The 23,527-nt window shown below is 41.8% G+C and overlaps 1 protein-coding gene across 4 annotated transcripts in view; it reads right to left on the bottom strand.

The window, feature by feature from the left end:
- furina (furin (paired basic amino acid cleaving enzyme) a) overlaps positions 1-23,527 on the bottom strand; it is an 86,334-nt gene that overhangs the window by 23,400 nt on the left and 39,407 nt on the right. For all 4 annotated transcript variants that reach the window (XM_034112349.2, XM_034112367.2, XM_034112360.1 and 1 more), the window contains exons 3-7: positions 21,141-21,239; positions 13,126-13,221; positions 10,140-10,268; positions 9,778-9,854; positions 2,896-2,984 (exon numbers count right to left, since the gene is read on the bottom strand). In XM_034112349.2, coding sequence (XP_033968240.1) covers positions 2,896-2,984; positions 9,778-9,854; positions 10,140-10,268; positions 13,126-13,221; positions 21,141-21,239 — 490 coding nt within the window. The remainder of the gene's footprint in view (positions 1-2,895; positions 2,985-9,777; positions 9,855-10,139; positions 10,269-13,125; positions 13,222-21,140; positions 21,240-23,527) is intronic.

Genomic DNA, 23,527 nt, shown 5'->3' with positions numbered 1-23,527 from the left:
TGGACTTTGGTTGGAGCTGCGTTTTTATTCCAGCTCACCTGAAACTCTACTTTTGCTCCCAAAAATCAGTGAATATTGGAAGATCCAAGTCAGCCAATATGTGTTTGAAATTGCAGTTGAGATATTTCACTAGAGTGTGTTGAGAGTGATGAGCTACAGAACGGCAGGTGGCATGGGGTCAAGTTTCAAGTGATGTTGAGCGAAGAGGATTCACAGAAGCTTTTGCACCGCTCCCTCCGCATTCCCAATACATTCTCCCTGGCCACTTAGATGAATAGGATGGCCTGAATAAGTGCTGCTGCTTTGGATTTAACATGACGGTGTGAGTTCCTGCCTTTTGTTTCTGCTGTTCTGGAGAATGCTGCTTGTCTGTTGGGCTTCCAGCTATGTATTTTTTTAAGGACTCTTGTGTGACTCTGTGCTCTGAGAGGCTCAGTGTAATGTTCAGTGAACGTTCGGTACGTCTAAAGAACTTGTGTTTGGGGAAAAAGGCCAAACTTGAACCTTTTTATGAGGTTTGATTACCGTCAGAATGAAGACATTCAAATTCAAGGTTCAAATGTTAGGGGCAAGTTTTGAAAGTAAATTATACCTGAAAATAATATTTGAATAAAATATTTGTATAACCTAAGTTACAATGTTTCCAGTCTGCGAAAGTTTATCTTGAAACTGATTTGGTGGAGTTGTCACTGCCAGGAAGGACTAAGAAAAACAAGATCCATGTTTAGACTACGTGCTCTTTCTCTTGTCTTGCTTTAGCTAAGCTTCACAGCCTTCAAACTGTAGACTCTAGAGGAAACGCAAACACGCTGAAAGATTTCTATGTAGTGTCTGTTCTTTGTTTGAGTTTCTCATCCTTCCATCGGAGAGAGCCTTGAGTGTGGATAAATCCACATGTGAAGGATTTCACAGCACTAGGCCTCCACCTACATGATCACACACAGCCCACTAGTCATTATAGAGAAGCTGAATGCCGTGCTGTATATTCCCACTTACCATCTGGAATCATCAAAAATCTTTTCTCTATATGCCACTTTAATGAGGGGTTCGAACTTTATGAGAGATAAATGTATGCTGGAGGCTATTGGGATAAGCAGAGAGGAAATGAGAAAACATACACTGGGATAACGCCGCTCCTTGGTTAAAAAGACAACACAATCCTGGAGTCTGACATTATATGTTCAACTGTACCAGTGATGTGACGACACCATCAACTACCTTTAGTCTTGATATGTGGCTTCAACTTCATGGAGGTAATAAAACCTTGTGAAATAATAAGGCGGAGGCGTGTGGTGCAGTGGGTTGTGTGTTGGTGTTCGGATCAGGGGGTCACAGGTTCAAACCCCACTGCAATCAGCATGTCGTTGTGTCCCTGGGCAAGACACTTCACCCCAAATTGCTCCTGTGGGGATTGTCCACAGTATTGAGTATGTAAGTCGCTTTGGATAAAAGCGTCTAACAAGTGACATGTCAAATAAAATAAACTGTTTACAATGAGAAAATAAAATATACAAATCAACCGAAAAAAGCTTATTTGAAGAACGGGATCAGAAACTACAAAACTGTTCCCCCTGTAGGCAGTGAGAAACAACTCTTCAGGGGGAAAACTAGAGCAGCAAACAGATTAATATTTCAGAATATTTTTCCAGTCTCAGATTCCCTCGTCTGTTTTGTCTCCAACAGATCTTAAACTCAAGCGTTTGTTTTATCTTTTTATTATGCCTGATTGCGATGAGGCCTAAAGCTCGCTGCAAGATGTGTAGTCAAAAAATCTACAAACAGTAAATTCAGTTGTGAGCCCTTTCTCCTTTTCTCCATACTTGCCTTGTAACTACTAGTGTGATTGTCATGTAATATGCCATTCATTTCTTAGCCAATTAACAAGAAAATGTTAGATACAATTAAAAATAACTCATGACAAATGTTCAAGAGCCCTACATGTATGTGATGTCTGTAAATATAAATTTATAAAGATTAAAAGCAGCTATTCCCCACATAAAAGAAGCTACCACAAAAACATATTTGGCATTTTGCTTTAAAAATGACAACGTTTGATTAATGATCAGGAGTTTTTCGAGTGTTTGTAGTCTTTTAACCAACAATGAGATAAATCAATCAGACAGAAAAACAATATGGAAATTAGAAACTTGCCCACCACCCTCTGCATGCACACATTGAGAGGTTGACTGACATTGGGAGATGATATTTGATTGGCCAGACACCATCAGATGTAAAGCATGCATCACTCAAGAGCAGCAGGGGCTGTCATTACAGCAGGGGGGGGGGGGGGGGGGGGGGCTGAGATCCTGCCAAATATGTATTCTGACTAATCTTATAGTAGGTGTATGGCCTTCAACAGACTATAACAATAGCAATTTTGAATTCATACCAAATCTAAAAGTTTATTTTCTCTTACTTTAGAGACCACCAGCACAACCAGATATCTGTAAAGAGTTAACGCTGGCAGGGACAGAACTCATATCATGTTCTGCCTGCACTAAATTACCTACTGGAACATTAGAAAATAGTTAAATCAGCCATTTGACTTGCATACAAGACAAGAGCATTACATTTGGCATTCATTTAACACAGATTCCCTAAAAGCTATGGCACCAAATCATTTCTGAAACTGCGTGCCACTGCTTTTTCAATACTGTTACTCAGTGAAGTACTAATAATGTTACAGAGAGTTGGCAATCCCCATCACAACTGTGGTGATGTTCAGACGGATTCAGTGGTTTGCTGTGCCTGGGAAATCGACTGAAAATAACACTGGCTCTGCAGAACAAGTATTTCAAATATTCTGGCAGTCAAAAAAGAAAACGGAGATAAAACCGAGGTTTGGCCCGGTGAGATTCAATCAATCTGTCTTAACCCGTCTTTATTTAACCTCACCTCCAATCTTGGCATTGTATGCCACACCGACACCGCAGATCCCGTTGTTGGCTACCGCTGCCACCTCTCCGGCACATCGTGTTCCATGCCTGCAAAGGAGGAAGAAAGCAAGAGGTAGGTTTAAGGAAACTATTTATCCTTGTAAGTGCCATTCCCTTTATAGCGGAACATTTACTGTATACACACAGACAGGTAGTGTACATATCTAACAGCGGTTGATTGTGAGAGAATGTGCTCCTTCCCGCAGAGGTCGCGCTGCAGACCGTGGTAAAACAAACTCATGCAGACAGCTTCTTGGCATTCATTCCTTTAAATACATCGGATTCCCATTCGTCTTAAAGAAAACATTCAGGCGATAAGTGGAGACTTAGTACAATATCTATGGCTTTCTAGCATTAGTAACCTTGAAATGCCTACAGTGTCGGAATCAAGAGAAGGAGAAAGGGAAATAAGATGACATGGTACCATCACCCACGGGAGGAAATTGAGAATTAGATTAGTCATTTTCAAATGGGTCTTTCATTAAGCCGGGGCCTCTGTATCTAGCTCGAGGCAGTGCAGTGTGGAGATCCAAGAAGCTGCTACAGAGAGGCGGATCATCACACTCCTGTCAGGTGCATTCCCCTGGTCTGCCAGATGGATGAATATCAAACCAAGGCGCAATCCCCACTGGATTTCAGCCATTCCCAGACAGGAATGCTGGAGCCAGGGCAACACTGTGCCGCATCAGGAAACAACAGAGGACCCTCACTACTGAAGGAAGCACCAGCAGGCTTATATTAAGGAACTCTGGATATTCAGCCAAACCAAATGCACAAACATCATCAGCGGCTTCCCATGACACACAGGTTGTATCTGCTCTCAGGATATTTTCCCTTCCTCTGAAATAAACCAGCCAGAAGTGCTATTATGCTAATGTAAGTATTTAAGATATAAATAAATAATTTAAAACATTAAAATAGAGCAAACAATTATTTTCTTTGTAGAGATACAGTGGAGTAAAGTCAGCAGAGAATGAAGTCAACCCTCCATGTGTGTTGGAATTCGATGCCTCTGTGTTCTTTGTTTATGTAGCCAGGCCGGCTACAGAGGCATGTTGTCCCCGTTTGTCCCACTGGCTAGCTAATCTCTGCCACTCGGAAGAGGACTCAAACTCATTAATCAACCATATTGAAGTAGAATTTAAACTAGAGGTCAGAGGTCACAGAAGCCTCAACCCATATTTATCGACTAACTATTTGTATTAACATTTAGGACTTCTGCTTCCATTAAAGACAAAGGTATGATGACAGACGGTCAGAGAATTGTAATTCATCTGCTGGTCCCTTCGACACGCTGATGAGCAGAGAGGGTGGAGGTTAAAGTCAATGCCACAGTCAACATTGGCACCGCGTCTCCAACGTGTCACAGGAAGTCAGTTAGATAGATGCAGAGCCTCAGCATGCTAATAAAAACACCTTTATAGACACACACAAAGAGACAGACACACACATGTCATCTGGACGATTTTCCAGAGAACCTTAAACCTTAAACATTCCTGAAAGGGCTGGCCTGTTGACTTTGGGAGCCGTTTGTCCTACAGCGTCCGTGTTTGTGATGCAGCGGATGATAAGGAGAGCTCAGGTGTCTGTGATGGGATGCTGGGCATGCACAGGCTTATACCTCCAGTGTTCAATGGAGACGCTTTACAAATCTTCCTCCGACACATTCATTACAGTCACTTACACGGTAGACTGATTCATGGAATACAAATGGTATTGGAGGTAAAGCTCTCGCTTTCTGAATCTGATTATGCAAGAACGACTTGCATAATCATGTTTTTGGGAGGGATTTCATCCGGGGAGAGATAAAATGGATACAGGAAGATATCCTTTTACAGCTCCCACTCACTGTTAAGGTCAATGTGACAAAGAGTGCATCTCTGGGTCCATTTTTCTCGTGAGAGCAGCCCTCGCATAAAGGCAAAAAAAGATATTCTAAATAACATTAAACGAAAACCAAGAAAGAAAAAAACGTACTTTAACGATTTACTCTCTATCGAGAAACCATGATAGTTTCATCTCACTGTCCACCTATAATGGGTAGCCTACTTTTTAAACCCTAAACTAAATTCAGTCCAGCTCCAGCACAAACAATTAGGTAATTGTTTAAATTAGTTGGAATTTATTTAATGCTAATAACAAAATAAAATATGATCACATTGTTTATCACAGTTACATGCATGCATACATTTGTAACCCATTATGATGCTTCATTAAACTGGTTACTTTTAATTTACATTATTATACATTTCACACACTGTATTAATGTTAACAGTGTCCAGCCCAATTCCCTAAATGCAGAACAACACCAAATATAATTAGAAACCTGTGGAGCTGCCAGTCTTTTGACAATGAGGCCAAGGCATGACGGAATGACTCAATTTGTGTGTAGTCACACATCTGTACTGATCTGCTGACGTCACATGAAACCAGACCTGGATCCCTTCAGAGAGGAGGCTTAAGAGGTGACAGCACAGCGCAGAGATCACATGAAGTGCTCCAGAGAAACAGAGCTTGTGTGCAGGGACAAAGGGCTGTCTGTCACTACAAGTACAGCATTGTTAACAAGTCACACTGATTAATGATCCCTGCTGTAATAACTACAATAGATTGCCTGACACACTGAAGGACTCTCGTACTTCAGTCACGAGGTAACAGAATAAAGTAGCTCACTATGTGAAACAACTCAAATTAACTAAGAAGTAAAAAAAGAACCCTGTAGTGCAGAGGTTGCGCTAGACTTTTTCGCTGCCCGTCGGACAGGATCGTAAAACTTCCGTCAAAATCCAGAATTACCCATCGGCCTTTACACAACTCTGACGGGGGGGGGGAAGCATGCTCATGAACTGTCAACGGGGGGGGGGGGGGACAGTTCACATGCGCCGTGTTATGCATGGCTGCTGCACCTCGCGGGAGCGTGCACAGCGTAAAGCCAAACAGACATTTCAATGATCTGTAGCCTACGGCACAGTTAGGTTTGGAAACGGTATAATTTCCTTTTTGGAGGGCATGCATAACACTGCATAACACCGGAGCCTCGCTGCGGGGAAACTTTGGCGCTGTTTTCCGAGTTTGTTCTAATCTGTCAAAATGACGGACTGCTTTCAGATTTGTCCGTCATTGTTAAAAAATAGACGGAAAATATTCGGTTAACGCGACCTCTGCTGTAGTGACTCATTTAAGAAGACAGATAACACAGCAGGTATACAATAAGAGATGTTTAAGGATTCATAATATTACATTCTGTTAATGGTTGTACGTCAGAGCCCATGCAATGACCCTGTAATTATCCTACAACTAAACACTGCTGTTCCATTTAAGAACCCATTTCAAGTTTTCCAATTATTTTTGAATCACTTGTCTCCGCTTCTATCGATTCTTTGCAACAGCCATGTTTCTGAAATGATGACGTAAAACATTTTTCATTGACTGGAGCTATTGGGAGGAAAGAAACTCACAAAATTGTTGCAAGAATAAACTTGTGTAATCTTTCTCCATCCAACAATTGATCAGGAATTTTAAATTGAATTGGTAAAGATTAAATCCTAAAAATTCCCTAACTACTTGCTGGAAATAAAGGTTGGTAAACACTTCCAGTGTGTACTAGAGATATCTAGTACTTGTAATTAGCACCGTCATGTTGTGCTTCCTCTTGTCATGTCTAGACACAACACGCTGAGATACAAAACTGGTGTAGAAAACTAAAACTAAACGAAGCAACCATCTATTAGTGTGTGCAAGCATCAGTCTCAAAATAACAAAAACTGTCCCAAAAAGCCCATAGGTGCACACTACCTGTACTGCTAACAACTTCATTGTTCATGTCAACAGATTTACTAAAGCAGTTGCAATGTGTTTTTTTATTTGAAACACTTAATGACTGAACTTATTCCTCTGAGTCTGAACAAAACCTTCATTGAAAAAGAACCTCACATCTTGGAAAAGAAAGTCTTGAAAAGGCTTCAAAACATGTAAAACCTTGTCGTCATATACGTAAGGGTGATAGGAGATTAAGGTGAACAAAGAGCAATGTAAGTCTTGTTTCAATTACAGCGAGAACAACCCCGCGGCAGATTCTAGGCACAGAGACTGACTCGGGTTACAGCAGCTAAAGTCGGCTGCAGGCCTGAGGCCAACAACACTATCAGTATTCATACGCACAGCTTGCAGAACCATTATCACAGTGCAGAACCTAAAACGCCCCTCTCTGGAGGCTTGCTAAAGAGACATACTATTGTCATACAGCTGTAGTGCAGAGATGGGGAAAGTGTTTACCCAAACCGGCACTTGGCAAATAGTGCATTACAAAAAATAAAATGGCACAAAGCAGCTTTTGAGCTCATTATACAAAGAACTGATTCTGCAATTTTTCTTGTGCTACGTAAACAGCAATCCTCTCAGGTGCCCTGTGCAAAAAGTGATACATGACAAGTTCTAAAAGTGGCTCCTGAACATTGAGATACATACAAATGAGTGACTTTACCACAAGATGGCTGAAAGGACATTTAACCAAGCATAGAAACAAAGAAAAGGACTACACTATTGCTAAATTATTATAGCTGTTGGTATCAGAATTTAAAACATTTCATTAAACATTTATATCAGAAGGATTTTTGTGAGACTTCGAAGTTGTACATAAATTCAGCTAAAAGCTCGATCAAAGCATTTAAGACATTTCAATGAAATATACTTGTCCAACATTGCATTGATCTTTTTATCTCTACCCACTTCTCTGGCACACAAAATTCTTCATTCCCTGAAATTGTTTTATCTCACATTAACTTAATTTCTTTTCTTTTTTAAATCACTGAGGCTCTCGAGGCCCTGCATTGTGGGTTTTGTTGTTCATTAGTCTCGGGGTTGCACTAAACCACAAAGGTACATTTGAACAAACGTTGGGCTTTGCTTATTCTTAAGTCTCTTAATGGTACTGCCAGGTTAGTGATGAGCTGGCCGTTTGGACAAAGGATGAGAGAGAGTAATATGAAGGGAAATATTCAGGGAGATATTAATGTAGGACCGTCTGAGAATGAATCAGTCTGCAGTCATGTTGAATAGGGCCCTCTATCCACCGCTTGACAACTCATATTTCTGAATTCTGGATTCAGACTCCAACTGTTTATGTTAAAAGTTAGTATTTCTCTAATCAGGGGGCGATAAATTGAATATTTGTCCAAAAAAATAAATAATATATAAATAAGATAATATTACTCCATCCAAGTTGAGCCAGTTTTAATCCAAAATATGCACATTTGGACACCGTCTTGATAGGATCCAGAGGGGGTAAACCCTGGAAAGCAAAACATCACATGCCATCTTAGATAAACATGAGGGTGAATGGCCACATTGCTACCGAGCCATCCTCCCTGCTGCCCGCATGCCGGGAGAGAAAGGCACCCTTTTGGAGGTGAACAGAGTGGTGCTTTCTGCAGGGAACAGACACTTACAGTCCTCCAAAAACCTTACGCATGTTCATGCCCGCCCACGGGTTGTTTACACATGCATCTGCACCAACCCAGCGTAAAGTGAGAGAAACTGGCACAGACACACAACCGCACAAATAGCCTCGCTCTAAATTGGTCCTGCCACGAGGAAGACACGGAGAGCCGGCTGGTAGGAGATAAGGGCTGAGGTGAGTGAGGGTTAGAAGGAGGCGCAGCCAAAAGCAGGAAACATCAATAGTGAGCGTCTTAGCTGGGCTCTGGGCCACTAGGAGCCACCAGAGGAGCTTAAGCGTGCATTGGCACAGATTTTAGATCTGTGGAGCCGGAGGGATGTTCTCACACATTCTTCCACAACAAATGCCATCATTTAGGGTTCGTTTGATAGTGACGGTGAAAACAGTTTGAGGCACTGGCACAAAATCTTGAACACACAGGGCTGAATAAGAACACCACAACATTTAGTTTGCCTCGATCTCATGTTTATCAAAACTTTTGCTGATTATTCTGTCTGTGTGTGGGAGGTTCTGCCCCAAAGTAGTGTTCTCCGTTTTAATTATGAGAACAACAACACAGCCTCTACAATCAGCCTCCACCTCTCATAAGTCTCACAAGCCTTTAAGGAGTTATTACAGCATTGGCGTAGTACGTGTAACAGCTCTGACTATCCCTCAGGCCTCCGTATTCACGGTCCCAATTCTGGCCCCTGTCTCTGATGGCGATGTTTTATTTCCAACCTTGTCGAAGTATAATCTCTCGTGCCCATCACCAGTAATCATGGTGAGCCTCTAAATAAAAAAGCCTCTCAGGCCAGTTGCCCACAAACAGCAGATTACAGCGAATCAGAAATTAACCTCACACAGGAGGCAGGCGCTGAGAATGAAGGAAGACGATCAAGGGCCCTCCAGAGCCAAGAGATTTTCTCTGTTTCATTAATGCTGATGAACTTAATTTAATCAATTCTCTACAAGACATCACTGTGGTGGTAAACAAGTCCTAATGCCATCTGCAGAGGCTACTGCAATAATGCTGTTTTCTTCACACACTACCCTAATCCCAGTGTAGATTTACTCTCCTCACGCAGGCTTTAGAAATAGACTGGTGGCGCCTGTGTGGTTTAACAGGCCAGAGCAAAACCACAAAAATGTTGTAAATAAAAACCAAGATATCTTTGACAAACCCCGTAGACAATGGCCTTTAGTTAGTTATGTTCACATAAATGGTGCCCCAGACATAAAGCCTTTTTATAAACAGCTAGGTATCAGACAGTGAGGGGGACAAATTAGAGAACATTTCATCCCTCCCGCCGGCATTTAGAAAACACAGATGGGTTCCGCCAGGGAAAACCATCAGGCAGAGAGAAGAGCTAACATGAAGTTGTTATTTGTGTAGATGTGTACCTGTTGTCATTAAGCTGCGTGTATCGGGGCTGGGGATCTGGGTCGCCATCATTCACATCGTAGCTGGCATCCGGGTCCTAAATAAAGGCGCAGATAAGCCGTTATAGTAAGACGCCGAGGTCAGTGTGATCCATTCAAGTACTTAAATCTATCGTCTACATGCCAAATGCAAAACCTTCAAATCTGTCTGTATGTAAATCGTTCTAAATATCCATCAGCCGCTCAGTTTCAGCACACATACAAGAAGAGACTATTTGTTATTGAAAATCTGCTCTATTATCTCCATTCTTGTCTTTTGTTATGTGTCTGCTGCCTAACAGCCTCACTGTGGATAACATGCTTTATTTAGGAGTTATACTCACGTAATTTTGCATTAGGTCAGGATGGTTCTTCTCTATTCCATCATCCAGGATGGACACCACCACTCCTTTACCTGTGTAGCCCAACTCCCACGCAGATCTGGCATTCAGGTCACGGCGGTTTGGGTTGTACTGAGGACGGAGAAGACAAGTTGCTTAGATTGAATCCAGTTATCTGATAGACACCTGATTGCTGACAAGAATGTGCTCTTAACTATATCTGGACTGGCATACTCTAATTGTTAAGCAAGGTGGATCCTTAAAGTGTCCTCAGAGTTACCGCAGGGGAAGAGTGGGCTAATATTATTATCACAAATAAATTCATTTTAGTAGAAATAAAAAAGTAGTTTGCTTTACACAGCTTTTTTGATAGTTTAAATGTTACCCATGAAACTCAGTATTATATTCCCCATGAACTATTTTATATTTATGCATGGCACTTTAGGATGACTTCACATTATTGTTGGGCCAGATCAATATGCATATTTGATACACATGTAGTTAGTAACTCCTTCTCTCTTTAAGCTACGGGGTCCTTGGCCTGAAGAAACATTGCAGACGCCTGCATTAAGACATCTGATGAAGACTGAAGCACGGAGGAAAAGGGAGCAGCTAATTTACTTCAAGTCATTCTTCCTTAGTGAAAAGCTAAAGTTTCTAATTGAGGGGCGGAGGGATTGCAAGGTTACAGAGAGCATCTCTCCCCTGAAAGCATCAATGCCATGTTAGCTTTTATTGCATTTATTATTAATACCAACTAAGCACAGGTGACCTGGATCGTGGCACACTAATCATTCGTCATTCAACTTGATATTTGGTCAAAAGTCATTTCTGGCATTAATCAAGATCAAAGCTTTTCTTTTTAAAGTGTGCCTTCAATTAAATATAGTGTGTCTGATGCACCACTCTTAGATTCTAGACCTTTTTAAATGCAGTCAATCAGATAGGATTATGTTTTGTTCTTCAGCCTTGTAATGTCATTGACATCATAACCATCAAGAATAATATCAATTAAATCCGAGTTGTGATATTCACTGCTGATTTAAATTGCAAATGGCCTCCGCGGCGGACAGGCTGAGTGTATAATAAATCTGCGGGGCATGGTAATGTAATATTTTAAATATTGCTCACCAAGTGAGTCCTTTTTCTTCCGTAATGTAAGTATTCCTTCTTCACACTCGAGCCTGGGAGCTGCTTTGAGGCTTGACCATGATTTACAATGTCTCATCATGTAGGTAAATATCTGAACAATATGAAATATTCATTGTTATAGCAGGTGTTGACCATTGGCACCTGTCCACCAAGGACACCACAACAAACACACCCACTTTCTCCCAAGCTTCATCTTGATTAATGCTCATCAATCTGGTTTTGTTTGTTATCAACTAAAGTGTTAACACTTTGTTAAGAAGGGGACATTTATATTCTGCTTAAAGCTCATTACGGAATAATAAAGAGTGGAAGGATCTGAGAAGGTGGTGCTCCAGTTTTCACGTCTTTTGCTGTTTTAATGAGCTTTGCAATCTCATGGGATATGTTGATGCTTCCCACTCACACAGGTTCAGCACCTCTCTAAGAAAATACCAGAGTGCATCGTGTTCATAAATATCAGCAGATTAGATTAAGTAATCATCTTTAACATCTTTCTTTTATTAGACGTTTGTTATCTGTTAGGGTTAACAGTGTGCCAGCAAACGATGGAGAAGCTGCATGGATTATGTGGTGAGTTCATTAAAGACTTCACAGCAACTATTTTTGTAATGCAAACCAATTAAAATGACTCGCATGCGTTGCCTTTTTCTGTGGTAAAAATGTTAATGTGTGAGACAGTGATAATAATTTTTGGTTTTAAACTGGAAAAAATAATTACTTTTTGATGGGCATTTGTTCTCATTTTAGAAAAACAAAAGCATTAATCAATAAACATTTAGCAGATTAACTGATAATGCATATAATCGTAAGCCGCAGCTATAAAAGATACAAATACATCATTTATTATTGCAAACATTCTTTCCATTCCCATATGCATCAAAGACGGATCATTATAATCAGTGAAATGCTAATAACTGTAGTGGATGTATGGCACAATCTATGTGGAAACATTAATACAACCAGGCGGTCGGCTCTTATCTGCTCATTTGCCTTTCAAGTTGGCGCCCACTACTCCAACACACAGGGGAAGTCAGGCCGCCTCCGTTAAAGTACAGACAGTTTGAACAACTGCTGATGCAAGTCTGCTTTGCATCACCATGAATTTTCCTGCCGCCTGAAGCAACTTCAGAGTAATTGAAGGAAGACTGGAGCCTAAAAGAAAATCTTGGGGGTCGTTACTGCTTTTAAAAAGGCCAGCGTATCAGTCACATTCTTCAAGTCAAACGGAAAAATCAATCAACTGAGAACAAGAACGATTCAAGGTGAATCACCTCCGTCTGTTCCTCTTCCTTCCCTCTTTGTTTCTTGGAGATAAACAACTTGCATGCACTACAGAAGTCAAAGGCACTCTGTGTGTGCATGCATGCTGTTGTTACATTACATTACATTACATTGCATTTAGCTGACGCTTTTATCCAAAGCGACTTACAATAAGTACATTCGACCAGGAAGACACAACCTTGAGGAAAACAGAATCATATAAGAACATCAGGTTTCAAAGAGCCAATCGTTTCAAGTGCTGCTCAACTGGCTAAGCCAGTCCTTTATTAGTATATAAGTGCTCATCTGAATCCTTCAGGTGAAGTCACTTAGACTTTGAGTTCTGCAAACAAGACACGCCACAGCACTTTGCACAAAAATGGCATATTGGATTCATACACGCTTGTCTTTTGACTCGGGGGGGAAACATCAAACCCCCAAATTGAATTATGTTTATTGACTTTGGGTCGATAAAAAGCTCAACCACAGTGCAGCGCTGAATAATGTCCCACCGACGCACACGGAACACAAAGCCTTTTGTTCAAGGTAGTTTCTGTTCAGCAGTGTGTATACTCACCAGGTACCACTGGTCTCTGAACTTGGGATCTGATGGTTCTTGATAGACGTCCCTCTTTTTCCTCTTTTTCGACACTTGTTGTTCAGCCCAAGTCACCTAAACAAGGAGAGCACAGACACAGACATTAGTAATACAAACAGGAAAGGTGAGGTGGTACTGTACAGAGAGAAATATAGCCGGCCACAAAGGCTATTTCAGAACAAGAAATAATTATGTGGTAGGGACAAGGATCAACATATCAAATGAATTAATAGAGATCTGAACTCTCGGTGGGACGACAGCAGACAGACGGAGAGATTAGAGGCAGAGGAGTATCGCCGGCTGCTCACTAATGAGACTCGCCCAGGAACTCCAGAAAAGCCCACACTAATTACAAATTCGGAATGAGTGTAAAGTCGGATGCAGCAGGATCTATCAGGGTTGGGTACAGCTAAACATGTATGCAAAGTACACAAACAACACACACAGGAAATGCAGTACAAATCTAACGACACAACAGTCTGCAGCAGGCTTTCATGTGTGAGCTACAGCAGAAAATGTTGAAAGAAGCAAAATGCAAATAGTGAAAATAACTGCATCCCTCTCTCTCTGCAGAGTTTTGCTCGCTGTATAGAAAAAAAACACCAGAGTAGACGAGAACAGAGAAGAATATGTCAGACACAGAAGACGGAGAACTGCTTGCCGCAAGGACAGAGCACCGGGTGTGAAGGACAACCAAATCACAGCGCACCGCCTCTGCAGTTCACTAGAGACAGGAGTTTAAAAAAGGAAAGAAGCAATGAAGGCTTAAATTAGCTGCTTCACTTAACGTCGCCAATTCAAAATTGTCATAATATAACGGCATAATGGAACAACGTTACTTGAAGGAGCAGAGAGGAGTGTGTAAAGGTTCGTGTTTGCTTTCTGCTTTGTTAACCGGTGAGAAGCTCAATCAGTGAAAGTGGAGGAGACGTTTCCACCAGGATTCATCCCACTCTGTCTGGGAAGATGAGGTCAGACCTGTGAGGTGCAGATGTGGCAGTTTCCACAGAAAACTGGATGACAGCTTTGACACAATGAACATGTGCACTTAGGCAGTGACACAATTATTGGCCCCGACGCAGTCAAAGAACTACTGCTGACAAACAGGGATGGATACAGAATACGTCTTAAAAAAAAAAAGGGAACTGGCACCATTTACTTCTGCCGTTGTCAGTCTGAGGAATTTTACTTTTGGAAGAGAAATCTAACCTGCCACATTCAAAAATAAAGGCATGCCTGTGTCCTACTGCTGCATTTTATTCTAGTAAATTCTCTTTCAGACACACAATGAAAAGATAAAAGGTACTGTTAGGGAAATTATTGACCTAGACTCCTAGATATGACGTACAGGACCAAGCCTGACGTTTGTTTATCTCCTTTAAGGACATAGGCTGCTTCAGCCATAATGTTATTGTTCCCATTCTGTGACCGGTCAACACTAGGTCACAGATGGTCTGTTGTTGTGGGTGCACTGGGACACTTCCTTCTTTGTTGTTTGTGGACTCCAAGGTATGACATCTTCGAGGCCATAAGTGACGGACGCAAGTGACTCAGTGTGCCCAACTGGTTAAACTATCTTATCAAAATATGTTGATTACTCTACCGTGTCTCCTTCCTGAGTCGGTGACTCCCACTGCATTGCTACACAGAAGTTTTCCCTTACAGGTACATCATGTCGCCGAAAATGTACAACTGGTCAGAGGCTGCTTATAAGTTGGCGATGCAATAACTGTATATTTTTTCCATCCATCCATCCATCTTCTCCCGCTTATCCGTGGTCAGGTCGCGGGGGTAGCAGTTCCAGCAGAGAGCCCCAAACTTTCTTTCCCTGGCGACATCAACCAGCTCTGACTGGGGGATCCCAAGGCGCTCCCATGCCAGCGAAGAGATATAATCCCTCCACCTGGTCCTAGGTCTACCCCTTGGTCTCTTCCCAGCTGGACGTGCCTGGTACACCTCTCTAGGAAGGCGCCCAGGTGGCATCCTAACTAGGTGCCCGAACCACCTCAACTGGCTCCTTTCGACGCGAAGGAGGAGCGGTTCAACTCCGAGTCCCTCCCGGATGACCGAACTTCTCACCTTATCCCTAACGGGGCGTCCACACTACAGCTTCAAAAAAAGCTTGGAGCTGGGCGTGTCTGGAGCTTGGGGATTTTATTCAAGCAACAGGACCAACAACCAATCACATGCATCTCCCGCCCCCGACATACAAAGCAAAAAACCCCGGGGATTTTATGCGAGCAATATATATATAAACTCCCCAAACAGGCGAAAACCTACCAGTTTCACCCACTGTCTCTGCCACCTCCCTCCATGCCTGGTTCCTCCGGTTTGTATCCCGGTAGGCGAAGAGGGTCTGGTCATACAAAACCGGGTGATTTGCTACAGTGATAATTAGTTTCCCCTCCAACTTTTTTTGAAATATAGAAATGAACGGCGGGATATCTCTCCCAGCTTAGACGCGGTTTGATTGGCTACGGCTTCAGCTGTCAGATTTTCAGAAACGGGATTTGATTGGCTGGCGCTGGCTACTCCGGCGTCTCCGGCGTCAGAAGTTGAACATTGTTCAACTTCTGACGCCGGAGACGGACCGCTCTGCTACCCACAATTCAGTTCGGCGAAAAAGCGAGGCAACGTGACGTCACCCCATTGAAAGTGAATGGGCAGATTGGAGTTTGACGCTGTAGTGTAGACGGGCCGTAAGGGGGACGCCAGCCACCCTGCGGAGAAAACCCATCTCGGCCGCTTGTATCCGCGTATATTTTTTCCGTGCTCATTTAATTGCCAAAAATGACATTCGTTTTAAAATAGTTGCAAAAGTTACGAGATGAGGAGAAAAAAAGAAGCTAGCACCGATTCAAATCGTGTTGAATCTAAAATGAATGCCATGATATCAACAGCTCAATCTCATCTTCACTGAATCAGTAAATGTGTGTCTTGTTAATATCACATTTTTAGAAGGAGAGCTTCAGAACCACAGAGTTTCACAAAGATCTTCCACAGTGGCATTATTACAACGTCTAATCAGTTTGAGATCCAGCTGTTGACGTGCTTCTCTCACTCAGGCTTTAATATTGGCTTTCTGTTTTAGAGCAAACGGCCGTATTGACTGATAAGGATCTACATCCTGAGTGAGAAAGACTTGTGTGCAGGAAGCAAATTCAACGTCATTACACTTGTTTATGTGATATTCAGTCAATTCGAAAACAACCTTTTTCTCGGCGTCATGCGGTGGTTTGTGGGATTTCCCCCCTTGTATTTCTCAGTGAAATCGTGTATGAAACCACTTTTGTTTTCTCACATACGTAGTAGTAGTCCATGCTGACTCATGACAGGATTCATAAAGAAAAAAAGATACATTTCCCTGAAATATATATTAACTGTGGAAACACAGCGAGTTATATTTAATGTTCGGTGCTACGGAGTGTTAACTGCAGCAAGTGTAGCTCGCCTTTCATCAAATCGGCTTCTTAAACCATCTCATAATTACGTCCGGAGCATGTGTGCTTTTAATTCCCTTGGCATTGTTTTTCATACAGCAAAGGCCTTAGTATGTAAGTCACTTTGTAATCTTGTGCTTGCCTTTCGTGACAACGTGACTGCTTCTTTTCATACTCAAGCCATGCAAGAAATGTATGAAATGTTGCTTCGTCTAACGAGACAGACGAGAACAACATGCCTTACAGGAGGAGATCTACAAGCAGAACTGGGAGTGTATTTACCGGCATCTTCTTTTTTAATTAATATTAAAGAAATATTTGTTGCTCAAAAAGGGAAATCTTCTAACTTTTTGAACCACAGGGTCAGGCTTTAACAAACTACTGAAACAATTTAATAAGAGCTGATAAGCTGAAGGACCATAGCTCATCGGCATTAAGTTCCTGAACATATTTAGTCCTTGCTACAGGAGATACAGTTTGGTCTCTTTTGGCGGCAGACACCTCGGTGACGGCAGTTATTTGGTGTCAATTAGTGCAGCCAGTTTTGATAATGACACACAGTTCTTGTAAATGTCCATCAAATCACAGCAAAGACTTTGCTCTAGTCATGAGGACATGATGGCACAGATTAGTGGGTTGTGTGTTCACAAACACACAATGGGAATGCTGAATCAGTAAACCCTGGGGGGGGGGGGCGGGGGGGGGGAGAGGAAAACTTCCTGAAAGCTTTCATTACCTTCATTTTAGCATCATATTTTGTTCCATTTGTGGGCAGAAATACATCATTTCAGAACACAGTGTACCGACAACTTGAAATGAATCACTAAGGACTGTTTATATAGATGCAGAGGAATATATCTTCCTAGCACACTTCCAGCAACTTATTTCCAACAACATGTTCTGCTCACTCTCCACATTACAACAGGAAACAGGAATAAAGTAAAAGTCCTATTTTCTAATTCGTTCTTTAATAGTCCGTGGCCGAACACAGAGCCCGGGAGTTGACAAAGAGTTTGTTATTATAAATGGAAATGCAAAAACAGAATCTGTCTGATGCATCCAGATGATGTGTATGTAGGATTATATCTGTCCAAAAAATAGGTTGTCCCATCTTTTTGTCCTTCTTTGTTATACAAGCATTGCATCCTCCCTCAAAATGGGAGGATGAAGAAGCATTACAATGAAGGAACAAAATACCAATTATAATATAGATAATGTGTCAATTATATTTATCCTGAAGCTCAATATGCTGAAATCCCCACTATATTGTTACAGTTATTACACTGGCATCAGAGCCAGCCGATAGTTAAACGGTTACTTTCAACATTTCTGAGCCTACTTTTCTTTGCTACGTCTTTTCTTCACTTCTTTTCCACTAAGCAAACAAAACAGCAAAGCCCCAAACAACAACAAAGCATTGACAAAATAAAACAGAAAACAGTAGAGGGCATGGAGGTAGCAGATAGACCGCAGCTCTACATCTTCAATAGAGCCCATTAACAGGCTCTGTTAGTCTATGAGATCTGGCACAAGTCCATGTGCTTTTGTCAGTAATTAGACACTCTTCAAAGAGACTTTACTGCACCTTTTGTTCAACTGTTTTAAGCTGCGGGGCGGTCTCATTTGAATTCAACATTTCTCCCATTAGAAATATTTGTTCAAGGCTTTTCCTTTTTAGAAAACCTGTGCAGCTGATGCACAGGCTAATCACGTTTATAAATATTTAATTTATGAATGGCTCAGATTTTACAGCAGCATATTTTCACAAATGTAAGGATTTTTTAGATTGTTCATTAAGTATTAGGGGATTTGGGAAAAGGAATTGCAAGCTATTGTAGCATTTGCCGAGCTCCCTGCATCAGATAAACAGACAAATAGATAACAACAATCTTTGAAATATCTGCGGGGGCTGACCCTCCTGCACAGACGGAGGACCTGGAACTCTAACGCTCCGCTCTCCCCGAGGTGCTGGGGAAAAAAAGGAATTCAACAACAGGAAATAGAGCCGCACTGTTCAAGGAAATCCCAAAGAGGGAGGTGGACCAATTCGAACACGGACGCAAACAAACCCAGCAGAAGCTGCTCTATTCCCAGGGTGCACCTATGATGTGTCAGATCATTGCAGCATTACCCATAATCCCCTCTGTTTCAGACCTGTTTCAAAAGTGCTGATTCACTGTCTGTTACTTTAGATGAAAATAAGGAGCCCCTCCCCACGCCGCTCCGAGAGATATTTGGTTAAAACGAACACAATGGTGCTCCAGGAGGAGATTCAGGTGATAAGGTGGGGGGGGGTGTTACCTTGGTTGCTGATTGGCTGATGGTTACGCAAGCCAAAACATTGTTGTGACATCTTAAAGTGGCCTAAATCTGATCAGCTCATTTTAAGACAGGTTTTTATATAAATGGATCAGGACAAAAAGTGAGACAATCTTTTTTCCTGAAACTTTCAGAATCTCTTTACACAGAGGGGACACATGTTGATGTAGAAGAGACATGAAAAAGTGGATTTTGCATAGTATGTGACCTTTAATAACCTTCACTCAAATAAAGTGGACACAATTCAGTTCATAATGTTCATATCATTTCCAAAGAAAAAGCGACAGAAAGAAGAATAGACCGAAAGAAGAAGAGACGGGCCATTGAAAGGCAGGGATATGGGAAACGGGGTGAAAAATGTTTTCAACATGTTCAAGCTTCATCATTAGGAGAAGAAGAGCACAATAAACGCAAAATAAACTCCAATCAGCGAGTAAACAAAGAACCAAACGAGGAGTGGAGCGGAGGAGTCTGAGCCGCTCGGCTGGATCAGCATTGGAGTTGATCACGATTGGCTATATAAAGCCCGAGCCATTTCAGACTCAGTGTTCATTGTAACCCATTGCGCTCTGGGTGCACCAGATGTCTAATGCGCCCTTCTGCACTCCAACACTTTAAACATTCTCAGCCGGTGAACCACGCAGGAGCACCAACAAAAAGGTACCATCCGGCAGCTCCAATTAATATGTTTTAGATCGACAACGAGGTTCAGCAAGCGATGCAAGAAAGGCTGCAGAAAAATGAGTTTTGTCTTTTTTCAGCGACATTTATCATTACACAGCTGCTTTCAAGTGCTGCTAGTAGACTGAATCTAAAATGTAAAGTGTGCTGAGGATGCAGAGAGGCTGTCTGAAACCAAGCCAGCCTGTCATAACACCATTAAACTAACACTCCCCTGTCCACAGATACTACTGAAACACTGAAGGACATTACACAAACCTAAATATGAAACCAGTGAAGTGAAGCTGTGATATGGAAACAGTGTCATGGTTTTAAATGTGTTCGCCAGAAAGCAAGTTACATGTGTGTTTTGCTTAGCACTTGATGTTGTTGCTTCAGGTTCATTTGCTTTAATGCTGTCCGTTTTGTGCATGTAGTCGTTAGTTAAGTAGATGGTAAAAGGCCTTTAAAAAAACCTTGCTAAGGTTTATATTCAGTACTTTCAAAGGTTAGAGGCGGATAGAAGATTTTCTTTTTAAAGCTTCTACTTCTACTTCTACCGGCGCACACTCCCTTGTATTCCCACAGCTACAAATGTTAATTTCACACTTGTCCCTTTTGTCCTTCCCAATGGGGTAGGACACGGTCTCATTTTCAAACTAACTTCAAACTCTTTTAAAAACAGCGAGAAACTACAGACATTTCAATTTGGATCAGTCGGAGGAGGAAATAGTTCCACATGTATCTGGGGAGCATCATGTGACCGCCGAGCACGAGGCACCTGGTCTGAGACATACGTTACACAGAGGTGACAAATGGGGGCTGTTGGTTTGTTCCCCGCCCAGTGGCTTTTATCTTACTGTATTATTTGCTTCCTCTTTTCATTGCTTCTCATCCTACACACACCAGAGCTGGAACTGATCATTGGGCGGACTGACTGAATAATAAGCATCGAATCAGAGAGTAAAAGGAAAAGTTTAATCTTAGCTGCAGCAGATTTCTGAGATCATAAATCATGAAAAAATCAGATATTGTTTTCCAGTAAAGAAGATCTGGCTTGATACTCAATAACAGTGTTGGGTAAAAACATGGCTATAACATTGAATGTTAATATAATGAGCTAAGCAGAAGATGTTATGGAAATGTGGTTTATGGATCATTTATGGATCACATAGTTGTACATTTGGGGTTTCTTAATAATCCGAAATAATTAAAAGTCAAGCAGAAAGAAAAATACACGTAGGAAAGCCCCATCAGCTGAAAGTACTCTTGGATAATATATTGCAATTCTTTTTTAATAAGATAAATTTTTTTACTATTTTTACATTGGAACAAAAACAGTCAACAGACATCCGGCACCGTGTTTCAAGCTGCCTCACACAGCACACTACAGGCGTTTGCATTTGCCACATAAATGTGACCTTGCATTTACATTTTGATAATAAGATGAACATTTGAATATCTCTAATTCTACATTATACATCCAGATGTTCATACTCCCAATCAAACATGAACCTGATCAACATCCCTGGACTCACAGTCCAACGCTCGTAGCTCCTGAAATAAACGTCTTACCTTGGGATCTCTTCCGAGACGGACTTGTGTCCCTCTGTGATCAGACAAGGATCTCTTCACCACTGTGCGATGCCGGAAGTGATAATAATCACCAAATACCTGAAAAGACAAAGAGATATGATCAGTGATCACACAAGGACATTTTAATCTGTAATCTGATGACGGCTCGACATCTGATAAAAACGTGTATGAATTATGACATGAATCTGCTCGGGGTATTCTCTGCCATGTTAATAGAAATGAATGAAGTGGTATTCAGTTTGGATACTCTGCTCAAAATGCAGATTGTGTACACATCTGACCTTCAAAATCGTTACACAGTAAAGTTAGGCCAATTTACATGCCTGGATGAAATCAAATAATAAATGAGTTAATATATTATTACAGTAAATGCATTATGTATGGTTGTATTATAGCATAGACCCACTTAAAGCAGCATCAAAGATTTTAGAAAACATAATGTTGTTAAAACCTTGATATCCGGATTGCTGCTTTCTCTGTACAGCACGTTTTTAAATCAGGAGCTGTGAGGTTTTTCTCTCCATTTCACTGAGCCGAGTGTAATGGGCTGCATTAGCCGGTAGAAGGGTGTGCTCACAATCAGAAAAGCCTATTTCCATTTCTATTCCCAATAGCCTTCTCCAGCTCCCGGTACCATCACACCGACTGACGTGTTTCCCCCTGTGGGAAACCTGGACCATAATCCTCTGTGCCCAGTCCAGTTATTACTGCTGTGTAATGAAGGTCATTAACAGCCGTGAGCAGTGACACACTTTACCTCAAATAACACAGTATGTTTTCTAAACACAGACAAGTTCACAACAACACAGCTGACTGAGCAACTTGATTGTTAATCTACACGCTGGAAAATAGCATACTTATTGACAGAGTTTTATATTTGATATATATTGTGTATAAACAAAGTGCTTGTTACAGACTATAAATGGATAGATTAATATATAATGGGGAAACAATATTGGTTCCAATCTTAATCTAGACCAAGGGAAATAAATAGTTAAATACTGTGTTTAGCAGCTGCTGACCAATCAAACTTCAACGGAGGTACTCAGGTGGTGTCATCAGCTCGAACGGAGCTTTGAATTGCATATTTTTGATTTCACTAATGACAGAATGGGGGAATTGCTGCTAGACTGAGAGTCATACACAACATTACCACAACACACAGAGTTTATATGTGAGGCAAACATAATCATGGACAGCGTGAACACATAAGGAGAGCAATCCAAACATACTTTGTCAACGGACCGGGATGTTTGGTGTCAGAGCGAAGGTTTTTTGTAGAGCAAAGGTACTCTAGAGTGTTCATTCCTTCACTTCAAAAAGGTTCACGGTTCATTTCCCCAACTCGGACAATAGGGAGGCGATAACAGTGATATTCAACTCAGAAGAGGAACCACGCGCACAAACCTCTCTCTCTGTGTGTCTCTGTGTGTGTGTGTGTGTGTGTGTGTGTGTGTGTGTGTGTGTGTGTGTGTGTGTGTCTCTGTGTGTGTGTGTGTGTGTGTGTGTGTGTGTGTGTGTGTGTGTGTGTGTGTGTGTGTGTGTGTGTGTGTGTGTGTGTGTGTCTCTGTGTGTGTGTCTCTGTGTGTGTGTCTCTGTGTGTCTCTGTGTGTGTGTGTGTGTGTGTGTCTGTGTCTCTGTGTGTGTGTGTGTCTGTGTCTCTGTGTGTGTGTGTGTCTGTGTGTGTGTGTCTGTGTCTCTGTGTGTGTGTGTGTGTCTGTGTGTGTGTGTCTGTGTCTGTGTGTCTGTGTGTGTGTGTGTCTGTGTCTGTGTGTCTGTGTGTCTGTGTGTCTGTGTGTCTGTGTGTCTGTGTGTCTGTGTGTGTGTGTGTGTGTGTGTGTGTGTGTGTGTGTGTGTGTGTGTGTGTGTGTGTGTGTGTGTGTGTGTGTGTGTGTGTGTGTGTGTGTGTGTGTGTGTGTGTGTGTGTGTGTGTGTGTGTGTGTGTGTGTGTGTGTGTGTGTGTGTGTGTGTGTGTCTCTGTGTGTGTGTCTCTGTGTGTGTGTCTCTGTGTGTCTCTGTGTGTGTGTGTGTGTGTGTGTCTGTGTCTCTGTGTGTGTGTGTGTCTGTGTCTCTGTGTGTGTGTGTGTCTGTGTGTGTGTGTCTGTGTCTCTGTGTGTGTGTGTGTGTCTGTGTGTGTGTGTCTGTGTCTGTGTGTCTGTGTGTGTGTGTGTCTGTGTCTGTGTGTCTGTGTGTCTGTGTGTCTGTGTGTCTGTGTGTCTGTGTGTCTGTGTGTGTGTGTGTGTGTGTGTGTGTGTGTGTGTGTGTGTGTGTGTGTGTGTGTGTGTGTGTGTGTGTGTGTGTGTGTAAAAAGAGGATAAACGGGATTTCCAAAAAGCATTAGCTGAGCCAGGGAAGAGACGAATAAG

The sequence above is a fragment of the Pseudochaenichthys georgianus genome, chromosome 3 (assembly GCF_902827115.2).
Source record: "Pseudochaenichthys georgianus chromosome 3, fPseGeo1.2, whole genome shotgun sequence".
Lineage (NCBI taxonomy): Eukaryota > Metazoa > Chordata > Actinopteri > Perciformes > Channichthyidae > Pseudochaenichthys > Pseudochaenichthys georgianus.
Note: the sequence above shows the minus strand (reverse complement) of the source record. Positions and strands in the feature narration are given on the sequence as shown.